Source organism: Pinus tabuliformis, chromosome 1_2 (assembly GCF_031772625.1).
Source record: "Pinus tabuliformis cultivar Carrire ecotype Pingquan chromosome 1_2, CPIR1, whole genome shotgun sequence".
In the NCBI taxonomy this organism is placed as follows: Eukaryota; Viridiplantae; Streptophyta; class Pinopsida; order Pinales; family Pinaceae; genus Pinus; species Pinus tabuliformis.
The window spans coordinates 835,142,923-835,157,640 of record NC_142298.1 but is presented as its reverse complement, the minus strand read 5'-3'; the positions used below and the strand labels follow the sequence as shown (position 1 = coordinate 835,157,640).

The 14,718-nt window shown below is 40.9% G+C and overlaps 1 protein-coding gene across 4 annotated transcripts in view; it reads right to left on the bottom strand.

Annotated features, from left to right (window-relative positions):
- LOC149208520 (alcohol dehydrogenase-like 6) overlaps nt 1-14,718 on the bottom strand; it is a 231,415-nt gene that overhangs the window by 88,869 nt on the left and 127,828 nt on the right. For all 4 annotated transcript variants that reach the window (XM_089396100.1, XM_089396099.1, XM_089396101.1 and 1 more), the window contains 3 exons: nt 13,026-13,108; nt 12,818-12,893; nt 12,630-12,691 (listed from right to left, as the gene is read on the bottom strand). In XM_089396100.1, coding sequence (XP_089252226.1) covers nt 12,630-12,691; nt 12,818-12,893; nt 13,026-13,108 — 221 coding nt within the window. The remainder of the gene's footprint in view (nt 1-12,629; nt 12,692-12,817; nt 12,894-13,025; nt 13,109-14,718) is intronic.

Sequence of the window (14,718 nt, the reverse complement as noted above, 5' to 3'; positions counted from 1 at the left end):
AATACTTCAAATGCAATAGAAGATAGTCAAGAACATGAAACAATAGACACACAAGATTTAGTCAAAGACCAGGGAAAAACCCCACAAGGGGGGAAAACCTTTCCAAATTCTTCTTCTATTAGATTGTCATCAAATGTTCAGCAGAGAGATACAATATTCCAATCCAACAATGAGTCAAAGGACAACATCTTTGACTTTCCAATTCTACTAACCAATATCCAATGAGAGATGAGCCCAAAAGTCAAATCTAATCCAAAGTTAAAGTCTGCAATTTTTGGTCAAGGTCAATACCAGTTAAAGATGCCCTAACCAATCAATGTGCAATAGTCAAATTAGCTCCAAAATGTTCGGTTCGGGCAGCAGGAAACTCAGTCTCTTTTGCTAGTTAAAGTCAAGTCAAAATAGTCCCAAAAGGTGCCTCCAAAATTGGTCAAAGTCAACTCTGTGGTCAAGTAGCAGTGTCAGATTTATGGTCAACCAAGGTCAAAGTGCCCAGAAAACTTCGCTCTCCTTGTTGAAGAATTCAGCCTCCAAAACAAATGAAAAATCCCAAGTCAAACCAATCCCAAACTCCCAAAAGTAAATGCTACTCAAAGATGTGAGAATAAAAAGTCAACACAACCTCTCTCTCCTCCTTGCATGTGTGAACTCGGCCCTCCAACTCAGAAGTGTACAAATCAATAGAAGAGAAGAAGATTTGTGTGATGTGATTTCCAATGAGGTGTGCTAGATGTGTATTTATATGAGATTCTGGAGACCCAATTTGTCCTTTAGGCCAACCTGTACTTTTGTGTACTTGTGGATTTTCCATTAAAAATATTATTTTTCTTTGGCCAAATTAAATTCTTCCAAGGGAAAATAGGGTATTCTCTGGATAAGGAAGGTTTTCCAAAGGAGGGAATTTGTCCTTGAGCTACCAAATTAACATTTCACTACTTCTAAATCTGGAGTTTGAAAGTGTTGCAAAGCTGGCATCTTGAGCTTTTTCCTAAGCACTTGGATATCTGTATCCCTAGATTTTATCATAGCCTATATTGAGGAAGAGTCATTTGGATTTTATCCATAAGAGAATCTTTTCTCCCTTCATCTCTTCTATTAGACTAGCCAGTAGCCCCTAAGAGCCACTAGTAGCCAATGACGACATGTTATTCATATCTCCGCCACCTACATCAGTCATATGTTTCCTCGCCCATTTTCCAAGAGCACATGTTGGAAGGCGGGTTTTCGATCAAAAGGTACTTTATTCATTTTGCAATCAAGTGCTTATGCATGTTTGTATTAGGACAGTTTGACATGGATTCTGGGGTAACTTGGAAGAAAGAAAGATCTTGTCCATGATCTTGTTCCCTCATATTAAATTGGGGGGGGTATTTTCAATCATAATCCAATGGGACCTCCCCTAATGGCCCAACAGGAATAAGAGGGACTAACCATTGGTTCATTGGGACTTGGCACCCACACATCCTCATACCTGGGTAGGGCCTACAAATATACCCTAGGACGTTGATGTAGCCAAAAGAAACAAAAGGAGCTCATAATGGCCACAAGAAAAACAAAAGAAAAATCAAAATGCAAAAGATGGTTGGGGATTACAAATTAGCATGTGGGCAAAAGCCAAGCATGAGTTCTACCTCCATATTATGGCCATCACCCAATTCTTGTACCAATGTTGCACTACCACATCATGGGAAAGGAACTCTTGCATGTCCCAACCCCTAATGGGCGATGAACTACCTTACCACTAAGGGAGTAAGAATTTTTATACATCATACAAATCATGTTCTTATTCCTTGGAGCTTCGAGTAGTAATACAAAGAAAAATCAAAAAAAAACAAAAAGCACATAGAGGGGTGTTAAAACAAAGGCCGAGGTAATTCATGCATCCATGATTTCTCCCTCCTCACATCTATTCACCCAGGATAAGGTAGTCTATCATAGTTGATCCATTTGACCATGGCACTTGGCCATGAAGCCTTTCCACTTTTGTTCCATCATTATTCACATGGCACCTATTGATTGAAGGGTGGACCAAGGACATGTCACTTTCCCTTAGGGGTTGAGTTCACCTAATAGGGTCATCTATTCACCACTCCTACCTAGGGGTGTAACATTATTATCTAACTAAGGCCACAGCTTTGGAAGACAAGCCTCGTATGAAGTGTTAATTTGCCCATTTCTTTCAAGCTTGGTTCACTTAGATGCAATAATGATTAAATGTACTTAATGGTGAAAGTTGCAGCATTGGATATTGTGTGTCATTGACACATGGTTCCATCTATAAATTTGGGCAACTTAACTGGGGTCCAGCATAATTTTAAAAACCAGTCGGCATGAACCAGAAACCGATCAAACTGATTGGTTCATTATGCAACCAGGGCGAATCGGGCAAAAAACTGTTAAAATTGGCAACTAGGGCCAAACTCCATGTGGGTCATCTTATTTATGGCAATGGATATTTTTCTTGGATTCCTCTCATCGAGAGGTGTAGGATTGATCTAAAGATCATCCAATTCTGACATGTATTTATGGAGATATGAATTTATTTGTGTTACTTGACAATTTATCAAGGTCGACCAGCAACCAAATTACCCCATCTTATCCTCAATGTGGCATTATAAATAGAGGAGGTCTTCAAGTCATTTTGGACTCATCTCTTGTGATCTCTCTCTCCACTTGTTTGGGTTTTGCTGGAAGGAGAGGTCTAAAGGAGAATACGTTGTCCTAAAGGGGGGGGGGGAGATCTAGCCTTACCCTAGCCGCAGTAAGGAAGAGACTTAGCCGCAGGTAAGGGAGAGATTTGGACACAGTTGAAGGAGAGCTCTAGCAGCGTTAAAGGAGAGATAAATCCACAGACTTAAAGGGTTCCCTAGCCGCAGTCTAAGGAGGCCTAATTAGCAGCAAGTAAGAGGCTCTATACACAATCCATGAAGGCCCTAATCCACAGTCATAATCTTCCCTAGCCGCAGTCAAAGAAGGAGATTCCAGCCACAGAAAATGGAGGTCTCAAGAAGTTGTCAAGTAGTGCCCTAAGCCGCAGTAGGAGAAGCCCTTAATATACAACCAAGAGACCTTAGACGTAGTTAAAAGGGAGGCCTTAAACTTCAATAAAAGAGAATCTTTATACGCTATCAAGGAAAGGCCTTTCACACCGTTCAGAATGATGCCCTAGTCGTTGTTTGTGAAGCCCTTATTCCGCAGCAAGAAGACACTTATACGCAGCAAAAAGGAGAGTCTTAGCAGCTATTACAAAGCCTAGTCTAGGCCGCAGTCAAGGAGGCATCATACACAGGCCTAAACCACAACAAGTAAGGGATGTTAGGGTCACTACCTACAGCCAGCAAGGGAACCCTTAACCGCAGCAAAGATAGCCCTTGATCGCAGCAAGAAAGTGACTTAACTCAACGTTAAGACACATGGATGGACATCGTGTTTGCTGTAGGTGACTGTGTGATAAGGAAGTTGGTATGGGCATGCCATAAGGATTGTTTGCTAAGGTGATAAGCCACTGTTATACATTGAAGGAATGCATTGAAGTCTGCTCCATAGATCAGCACTCATACACAGTTAAGATGATTGCAAGTGTTGTTGCATTGATGATGTTTTGACGATATTTTCTTCAGTGTTGCTATGTGCTAAGCCACAAGCCATAACACCATAGCAAGGGTTACCTCGGAGCTATTGTCTTAGGACTGTTTGGAGATTGTTCAGATCATCCATTCATCACAGTCAAGGGAGTTTGGGGCTGCAACCAGAATTGTTGGAGCAGCTAACAATTTGAGGAATGCTGCATCAGGATATGCTTCAGCACTCTTGATGATTGAAGACTGTCATAATGATGTACCTTCTACTGCTGTCATAAAATCTCAGATTTATGTATTCGTACTATCTCTCTCTACTGAACTATTGAAGAATATAAGAAGAATTGATCAAGGGTTTCCTTACATTGGGGTTTGTCCATGGCTGGTGCCACATCTTGTGTCCTCTTGTCTTGGCTTGTCTTCTGTTGTTTATGTTTATGTTCTATCTGCACTTTACTATCATGCTGATGTGATTGTAATCTGAATATTGACATTGGGCTAATATGAAAAATTGAAATAAATTGCTCTAAGCATAGAACATACCTAGATTTAACATGGTATCAGAGGTGAGGTGAAGACAAAGCCCAAGCAAGAGTGAAAGAGCAATCACCGAAGACAGTTGGAAAGGACAAAAGGCTCAATGGGTTCCTCATCCCACTTCCCGGCTGAAGACAAGTTCCGTGAAAAGTCTGACTATCACGGATGGAAGATGTCTCTGGATGTGACATTGGAAGAGCAAGAAGTGTTGGATTACATGAAGGGTAAAACCCCTGAGCCTCCATCAAATGCACCGGCTGCTACAAGGAAGAAACCAGGATGATAGAGCAAGAGATGCCTTCTAATAGAAGTAACCCTACTGCATTCTCCGCTCATGCCAAGAGGAAGAACAATGCAGGATCTAAGGGTCATTGCCATGGAAAGCCCGGATCTAAGGGTGGAAGGAAAGGCAGATGCTTTGCTTGCAATACGTTTGGCCATTATGTGAGGGAGTGTCCCAATAGAAGGGACACATCACATGATGATGATCACAATCATTCCTAGGGCAACTTCAATGATCGAAGGAATGACAGGTACAATGGCAAAGGAAAAAGGAATGCAGGACATCGAGGAAATAGTCGACCCTCCAAGAAATTAAGGAACTCTAGGTATGAAGAATCAAATGTTGTTTCTGATAAACAAAAGGAGTATTATCTTATATCGGCCCTCTCCTCCGGACACCTTGGGAAATTTGCTTATTGATAGTGGTGCTTCAAGGCACTTCACCGAATACAAGGAAGCTCTCTCTAATTTGATAGAGAAGGAATCAAATTTGAAGATTATTCTTGGAGACGATGCCACCTATCCCGTAAAGGGTGTAGGGAATGTTACTCTTCAATTGGATCAGGGTAACTCGATTCATTTACAAGAAGTTCTTTATGTACCTGATCTCAAGAAGAACCTGGTGTCCATTTCGGCAATGGAAGACAAAGGTTACAAGGTGGCATTCATCGATGGAAAGGTATGTGTTTGGAAAAAGAGTTTTAAAGATGCTTTTACTCTTGGGTCCAGGGTTGGCACTTTGTATCAAATTGCAAGAAGTCAATTGGGGACCATGTCATGTGACACATCTCTTCAATGGCATTGGAGGTCTGCCCATCTTCATTGTAAGGCCCTACTCGGTGTAAGAAAGATGGTGACAAGGATGCCTGAATTCAAAGAAGAGCATGAAGGTACATGTTCGAGATGTACCGAAGGAAAACTAACAAGGGGACCTTTCCCCTCGTGTAATAGCAAGACCATAGATGTGGACAACCCAAGGGGTTTGAGATTCATGATCGGGAATCTCATGTATGCAGGTTGAAGAAAGCTCTCTATGATTTAAAGCAAGCACCACAGGCTTGGTATGAGAGGATTGATAGCTATCTGATGAAGCTAAGATTCAAACCTTTGCTTTAAGGTTGTGGATGATAGATCTCTCATACTGGTATTTTATGTGCACGACCTCTTTCTGACAGGTACAAACCCTCTCATTTACAAAAGTAAGAGGGAGTTGGATTTCGAATTTGGAATGGTGGACTGTAAGCCTGTGACTACCCTAATGGAGCTTAACTTTAAGAAGTTATGCGGTAGTGTTGTCGAACCTGATTTGGGAAATGCCTCTGAGTATCATCAACTCATAGTAGCATTGATGTTCTTGGTGAACTCCTGTCCGGATATATGTTTTGATGTTAGCATGTTGAGCCAACATATGGCTAAGCCTCATCACTCACATTGGATTGGTGCCAAGAATCTTCTGAGATATCTTTGGGGCATAATCACTCGTGGACTGAGATTCACTATTGGAGCTATGAGGTTGCTTGGTTATTCTGATACTGATTGGGCAAGCAGTATGGTGGATTGAAACAACACTTCTAAGTGCTTGTTCTCTTTGGGTTCTGCTTCGATATCCTAGATGAGCAGGAAGCAGAAGCCAGTTGCTCTAAGCACCGCTGAGGACGGATACATAGCTGCGAGTATGGTCTCGTGTGAAGCTGTTTGGTTGGGGAAGCTCTTCAGTGAGCTATTTGGACACGTGCTGGATACCACCGTGATCCTCTGTGACAACCAGAGTGGGATCCGATTATCAGAGAATCCGTATTTCATGATCGCTCCCAGTACACAGACATCAGGTACCACTTTATCCGAGATATGGTACAGCGAGGAGCAATAAGGCTGCATCACATTGGGACTAATGTGTAGGTCGCCGATATCCAGATGAAACCCCTAGGAAAGGTCAAATTCTTGACTTTCCGAGAACGACTAGGAGTCATGGAGAGACCCTCTCCTGAGGGTCCTATATGATATGGATATTAAGCTCTTGGAGCTCCAAGGTGCATGGGGTACTTCTTGGAGCAATGAGCAAGGGTGAGTGGTTCAACCTTCCCCTAGTGGTTTGCTATGTAGGTAGGATGAGTGGTTCATCCTTCTCCAACTGAAACACAGTCATAGGGTGAGTGATTCATCCTTCCCCTAGTGATTTGTTGTGTACAGGGTGAGTGGTTCAGCCTTACCCTGGGATACCCCATGGCGACATGTAGGCAAGATGAGTGGTTCATCCTTCCCCTGCTGAGACATCCTACCCATGCAGTCTGGGACTCATGGGAAGTACCTCTCATCTAGCCAATGAGTAGGGAAATGAGGATAGGACCATAGTACTATTGATGGACGCATCGTGTACTACCGTACTCCCTATGCTGGGATGATATTGATCTGGGATCAATTTGGAACTCATTTTGAATCAGTAAGAGTGGTATGAGACACTCTCTTTATTTGGAACTGATTTCGGATCAGCAAGAGTGGTATGAGACACTCTCTTTATTTGGAACTGATTTCAGATCAATAAGAGTGGCATGAGACACTCTCTTTATATGGGACTGACTTCGGGTCAGTAGAGAATGGTATGATACATTCTCGATCACTTCTTCTTCTTCATAGTTCAGCAGCGCATAGCACAACAAAGCAGAGCAGAGCATGGCAAAGCAGTGAAAAAAAAAGCAATGCACTAATGACAGAGATAGTACTGACTGACAAATGGATTAGCAGATGGAGTTCTCCCTAGTTGAGAGGGAGTGTTAAAATTGGCAACTAGGGCCAAACTCCACGTGGGTCATCTTATTTATGGAAGTTGACATTTTTTTTGGATTCCTCTCATCGAGAGGTGTAGGATTGATTTAAAGATCATCCAATTCCGACAAGTATTCATGGAGATCTGAATTTATTTGTATTACTTGACAATTTGTCAAGGTGAGCCAGCAACCAAATTACCCCATCCTATCCCCAACGTGGCATTATAAATAGAGGAGGTCTTCAAGTAATTTTGGATCATCTCTTGTGATCTCTCTCTCCACTTGTTTGGGTTTTGGTGGAAGGAGAGGTCTAAAGGAGAATACGATGTCCTAAAGGGAAGGAGATCTAGCCTTACCCTAGCCGCATTAAGGAAGAGACTTAGCTGCTGGTAAGGGAGAGACTTGGACGCAGTTGAAGGAGAGCTCTAAAAAGGTTAAAGAAGAGATAAATCCACAGACTTAAGGGTGCCCTAGCCGCAGTCTAAGGAGGCCTAATTAGCAGCAAGAGGCTCTATACGCAATCCATGAAGGCTCTAATCCACAATCATAATCTGCCCTAGCCACAGTCAAAGAGGAGGTTCCAGCCACAACAAATGGAGGTCTCAAGAAGTTGTCAAGTAGTGCCCTAAGCCGCAGTAGGCGAAGCCCTTAATCCGCAACCAAGAGACCTTATACGCAGTTAAAAGGGAGGCCTTAAACTTCAGTAAAGGAGAACCCTTATACGTTGTCAAGGAAAGGCCTTTCACATTGTTCAAAATGATGCGCTAGTCGCTGTTTGTGAAGCCCTTATTCCGCAGCAAGAAGACACTTATACGCAGCAAAAAGGAGAGTCTTAGCAGCTATTACAAAGCCTAGTCTAGGCCGCAGTCAAGGAGGCATCATACGCAGGCCTAAACCGCAGCAAGGGATGTTAGGGTCACTACCTACAGCCAGCAAGGGAACCCTTAACCGCTACAAAGATAGCCCTTGATCGCAACAAGAAAGTGACTTAACTGAGCATTAAGACACATGGATGGACAACGTGTTTGTTGTAGGTGACTATGTGATAAGGAAGTTGGCATGGGCATGCCATAAGGATTGTTTGCTAAGGTGATAAGCCACTGTTATTCATTGAAGTTTGCTCCATAGATCAGCATTCATACACAGTTAAGATGATTGCAAGCGTTGTTGCATTGGTGATGTTTTGAAGACATTTTTTTCAGTGTTGCTATGTGCTAGGCCACAGGCCATAGCACCATAGCAAGGGTTACCTTGGGGCTGTTGTCTTAGGACTGTTTGGAGATTGTTCAGATCAGCCATTCATCACAGTCAAGGGAGTTTGGGGCTGCAACTAGAATTGTTGGAGCAGCTAGCAATTTGAGGAATGTTGCATCAGGATATGCTTCAACACTCTTGATGATTGAAGACTGTCATAATGATGTACCTTCTACTGCTGTCATAAAATCTTAGATTTATGTATTTGTACTATCTCTCTCTATTGAACTATTGAAGAATATAAGAAGAATTGATCAAGGGTTTCCCCACATTGGGGTTTGTCCTTGGTTGGTGCCACATCTTGTGTCCTCTTGTCTTGGCTGGTCTTCTGTTGTTTGTGTTTATGTTCTATTTGCACTTTACTATCATGCTGATGTGATTGCTAATCTGAATATTGACATTGGGCTAATATGAAAAATTGAAGTAAATTGCTCTAAGCATAGAACATACACAAATTTAACAAAAACCTACTTTAAGGTACAACTTAGCAAAAAAAACACAAAAACCGGACCAAACCGACCGGTTTATGACGGAACCAGCCACTTTATGGTCTAACCGAATGGTTCTATCATAAACCGGTCGGTTCATTGCCAAGGTCATGACGGACCCACACATAGTCTTTTTGGAAACTTAATGGGTGTTTTGGAGGGAAAGTAAGGGTTGTTTCCCTCTAAAAACACCCTCTCTAGGCCTTTAAAAGGAGCTCACCCCCCTCATTTGCCTCACACATCTCATTTGGAGTTTTTGTGAGTTTGATTGGGAGCTTGGAGAGTGTTGAGATTTTGTTGGAGTAGTGGAAAAACAAAGAGTTTGAGCTAAGTAGCAGCCATCATGCCTCCAAAAGCCAAGGACACTGCATGGGCTCATTGTGATATGATTGATGGCAAAATGATCTGCAAATATTGCCAAAAATATATTGAAGGAGGGGTATTAACAGGTTCAAGCAACACTCGGCTGGGATAGGAGGCCATGTAAAGCCATGTGGAGCACCAAATGAAGTAATAGGGCATATTAGAGCATAATACCATCAGGAGTTTGAGACTCAAGTCACTAAACCACTAGAGAATTTTGCGACTCAAGCAGTTGCAAAGTTTGGGAGTCGAGACTCAACCAACTAACTTTGATCATGATGAGAAGTTTCAAGTGATAATGTTGATCACTAATATCATATATGTAGACTTGTAGTAGGTCAGTGGCCCCATAGTTTGTAGGCTTTGTTTCTAAACTCTAGAGGCCATTTAGAGCCTCGTTGATTATATATTTTGTTGCTAATATGTATTGCACTTGGTGCCATTTTGATATATTCATCTTTAGTTGGGCATATATATGAGAAAACTTTGCATATTTTGTGTCTAATGGTTTGGAATCATGGTTTTAAATCTTAAAAACGGTTTTTTCATTAAAAATTAATTACTTCATGTGTTTTTTTAAAACAAGTCCATTGAGATCTAACCAGTCCCAGTTTGACTGGTTCCGGTTTGAAACCTGGTTTATTCGGTGGACCAGTCTGATCACCGGTTCCGGATTTTAAAACTATGGGTCCAGGTGCTCCAAAGGGACACATTGACACCCACAAGTGAGGCGTAAGAAGCCATGGGCCTCCAGACACTTGTAGAGCATCGCTTGTACCCATGTCAACACCCACAACGCTTTTGCGCTTTGCCCTATATCCTTTTGCTTTTATGGGATGATGCACCCGGACCAGCATGTTCCCAATTGGTTTAGCAGTGATCACAAAGGCAGGTAGTTGATTGAAGGCCCAGATGAGGTTTTCCGCATACCTTAAGACATGGGAGGGCTAGAACCATCTTCACTACCCTCAACGTTGGAGCATAATCAAGCATTCACACCACCATGAGACCCATGGGACCCATTTTTGTGCCCCAAACCCAAAATTGGGTTCCACATGATGATTATGCCAGAGTCTAGGGGTCAACCCCTAGATAGTGATTTTAGAGGGCTTCTACACTCATAATGGCACTCATTGCCCTCAATGTCAACCCTAGAAGGGCAAATGCTAGCATGACATCAGCATTTCAGCCCTCACATGTGGAGAATTGTTATGATTTTCAAAGGCAAAGTGACCTAGGCTAGTATTTGCATATTATTTTATAATTTAGAGGGGTTAATGTTGAATTTTCTTATAATAGAAACTGATTTTCTAATTTGATAATTATTTCCAATGATTTAATATCAAGTTATCTTATGTCACCCATATCATTAAGCAATTATTCATAGAAAATCTCAATAGTAATGCAACAATAACCATAGGATCATAAAAAGACAACCAAACACAAGAGATACACTTCATCCAAGAGGTGTCCAAAAATAGAGTGAAAATCTTTTATCTTAATTTCTGAAGCTAACTCTTTCTGAAGTTGAGTCAGGTCTTCCTTGTGGTGATCTTGCTCCTTCTGACACAACAACAATCCTTCTACTATTCCCTTTCATAAGCAAATCCTGCTGTTACTGTCGCTCCCTCTGTCAAATAGGCAAGTCCTTTATGCTACTGCTACTCCCTCTTGCTTGAGAGATCCTTTTAGTCCCAAATTTTGCTTGTCCTTTTTGATGCTAGGTATCAACTCTTTGGTAGTTTTTCACAATGTTCTTACAAACCTCATTATGGAAGACACAATTATAATCAAATTACAAAGACATAGGGTATTTGAATCAATAAAATAAAATTAGTCAGGGAAGAACATAAATTACTTATCTTTTAATTTAGAGTTGTCGACTCCTTGATCCTTACTTCCTTACTGAAATCCACCGGCAATCTTCATCAACCTTATGCAGCTTCCTTATTAAGCATTCCAAATCCAGTTCTAGGGTATACCATAAACCCAAAATTTACAATAGGCTGTCCTTTGCCTCCAATGTGATTGATGATCTCAACCCATGTCATGGTCCTGAGTGATTATCAATCTATCTCTTGATTGAAAGAATCCTTTGACTTCTTTCGAGGTGGCTGGTTATCCTCATCTTCGACATCAGCTGCTAATGTGTGCTGCTTTGTGATCATCAATACCAAGTCATCCTTATGCTATCAAAAAGATGTATCACACCAGCTTCACTTGCATCAGCATTCTCGGTATTGCTCTAGGGTTTCCCACATGGTCTTACAAGGTTATAAGTTGCACACGTTTGGGCTTACAAATGGCGTGATCAAAAGTTTAGGAGCACCCCTGCTGCAAGAAGGGTAATAGGACCCACATAAATGCCTAGGGTCAGCCTTAGCCACCCAAAATAATATAGAATAATGTTGACTAGGTCAATTGTTAAACCATAAATTAGTAATACAATAACAAGGGCACTTAGCCATAATGTAAAGTAATCACAACTGAAGATTACCATCATTTCAACACACACAGAACTCCTTTTGTCTAATATATTCCATTCTTAGCACACTGGCAACTTTCAAGTAAACTGATCCCGACTTTGCAGTACCTTTAATGATGTTGATGTGGTTGACATCTGAGGTCTAGTTGCCCAAGAAACCAAATATAGCAAAGGGTATAAGTAGGCATTTACACATACTAATGACCGATTCTAAACAAACACGTTAGAGAATACTTCAACCAGTTAGCTCACATTTATGACAATGAGTCCAAATAGCTGCATGTGACGATAGAAGGAATAATAGTCAACAGAGGCATCCCACCTTTTATTCACATATATGTTTGTTTGTGGCAGCATTATCCGCACACCACTAATTGTAGAATTGCAAGTCAGAGAAGCCCTATTATTTCCCAGGATAGTGCAGACAAGGCAGCATATCACTGGGAAGACGCCAAACAAGTAATGTGTCGAAGTGCAGGAGATGCCAGTCAATCATAAGAGCTAAACATTTTTGTTTTTGTATATACTTAGGGTTGTTAGTTGTGCAGAAAGACCACTATGTTATTTTGCACGTTGGGTATTATGCCCAGGCCATAAGGCCAGATTAGACTTCTGAGATAAATTTTGCTTTGATTAATGAACTTTTCTTAACAAAATGCTAAAGCAATGAATACATCAGAGATATTTTATACAGATAAGAATTGATTGATAAAGAACATTATACACATTACTTCAGTTAAACTCCACAGTATCAAAAACTACTCAGCTGCTATTTCATGCTATTCAAGCAAATTTTTGGACATGTCAACTTAGGTAATTTACTAATTCTCATACTCTTAGTATTACCTCTTTTGTTTTAGAAAGTTCTACAACTTACCGCTTGGGTTGGTTGCTTGTAATCATTGGGATTAATAAATTCAGTGATGCCGAATACTTTCCCTGTCAATGAAGATGTTGCCTTGAGCAAAGTCCGTAGCATCCACTTCTCTAAATTCCATCATAGCCTACATCTAAAATGAGAAGAAACTCAATGCATGTTTTTAATAGATTGGTCATGGAAATTACCCATTTCAAATTTATCAGGATTTATATCGACACCAATTATCCGGGAAGCTCCCCTTAATTTTGCGCCTTGTGCTACCTGTCCGTAAAAACAATAACATCATTCCACGGGGTTGTACACCAAGAAGGCATTACAAATACCTTAAATGTATACCATATTTTCAATTTGTAGTGAAATAAATGTTAAAACCATTTGTTGCTAAGATCTTACTGCTAAGCCTACTGTTCCAAGACCAAAAATGACCACAGTTGATCCTTTGCCAACATCAGCTACTTTCCAAGCAGCTCCGAGACCTATAACAAACAGTAATCCACTTGTAAATTATATTTAACTTCACAAAAGCATATGCATTTCAACTGTCCAGAAAAATAGATTCTTAGTACTCAGTGGATTGTTAGGAATTACTGTTTATTTATGATTTTTCTACCATTTTTGAGCTGTTTTTCACTCAAGTGTCCGCACTATGAAGGGCATTTTTATGCTGTCTAAATCAATCAGGATTTGCCCCTGACCTCATTTACACCCACTCGGAAGGTTTTGAACTGAAGTCTCCACGTTAAGGTTCATTTGTAATTAACTAAATCAATATAGAAAGGTTAGGTGTCCTAGCGCAAAGCCTTGGTAACCCACCCACACTAAATGAGATGATGTGTATTAAGAATTCCGAGTCAGTTTAATAAAAGTGATCTCCTCTTGTATATTCCCCCTTGTTCTCTTTATCTCATCCCAACAAACAGTGGCATGTGGCATTAGAGAAAATACTGATTCTTTGCTCAGTGAGCATAATTTGGAAAGCTAGATCATGTGCATTGAGTTCGAGAAATTCATAAGTAAAGTTTGTGAACGGAAATTGTTAAAAAAAACCATTTTATTGAAGAGAATGATTGATACAGTTTCATATCCAGATTCTAGATCAATGAGGATCCGTCGGACCTCACCCCACCACATGAGACCTTAGCAGCTAAACCGTTTCAGATCAGTCCGTGGGAGATGGACTAGGTCTTCCAGAGCTCAGCAGTGCACAAACTCCCCCAGACAACGAGTTAGTGGACAGTCCACACCTCCCACTGACCCCTTATCAAGCCATCAAACTTTGTGGAATTTTTTTCAGTGCTCTTCAGTCAGTCTCGGATGTTAGGAGAGATGGGTTTGATCCTCTTTGTCAAGGCATTCCATATATTGTATCTTTTATGTTCCCCATGGTACTTTTTATATTCATGCATTGTATTTTTTTTAAATAGAAGACTGTTTGGTTCTCCCGCATTTTATGGACATTACTGTACTCAACAATCACTTTGACCTACTTTGTGATCATTAGTTGGACATAAATATAATTATCTTATCTTAAATATATCAAAAACTAATGTTATATGTGTTTAAAGGTTTTATAATGGTTAAAAGAAATACAAAAGACATTGACACAGCACACAAGACATCAGCACAAAAACAAGGGCATGACGGAAGGACGGAAGACACGCTGCCAGATACGGCAGCCAAGGAGAGCAGCGACAAATATCACAGGCACTGAAGGAGAGTGGTGGCAGACACGGGAGCGGCAGTTTGAAGATTAAATGTCATTCAAAGCTTCAAATCATGGCAAACAACAACCTGGCAGCATCCATTAATTAAATTGTGAATAAACAACGGAACGAACGCGTGACAAACAGTAGAAAATCTGCGACTGAGATCTTCCTGTGCAAGTAGCACACAATGTCTACAAAAATACCAGTGACTATGCTTAGGGTGGAGACTGTTGCAATGCAGCAAACTTTATGAGGGAGAAGAATCATCCAACCCCAAGAAAAAGGGTACAAAGACAGACGCCACATGACTGTCTACAAAAATACCAGTGACTATGCTTAGGGTGGAGACTGTTGCAATGCAGCAAACTTTATGAGGGAGA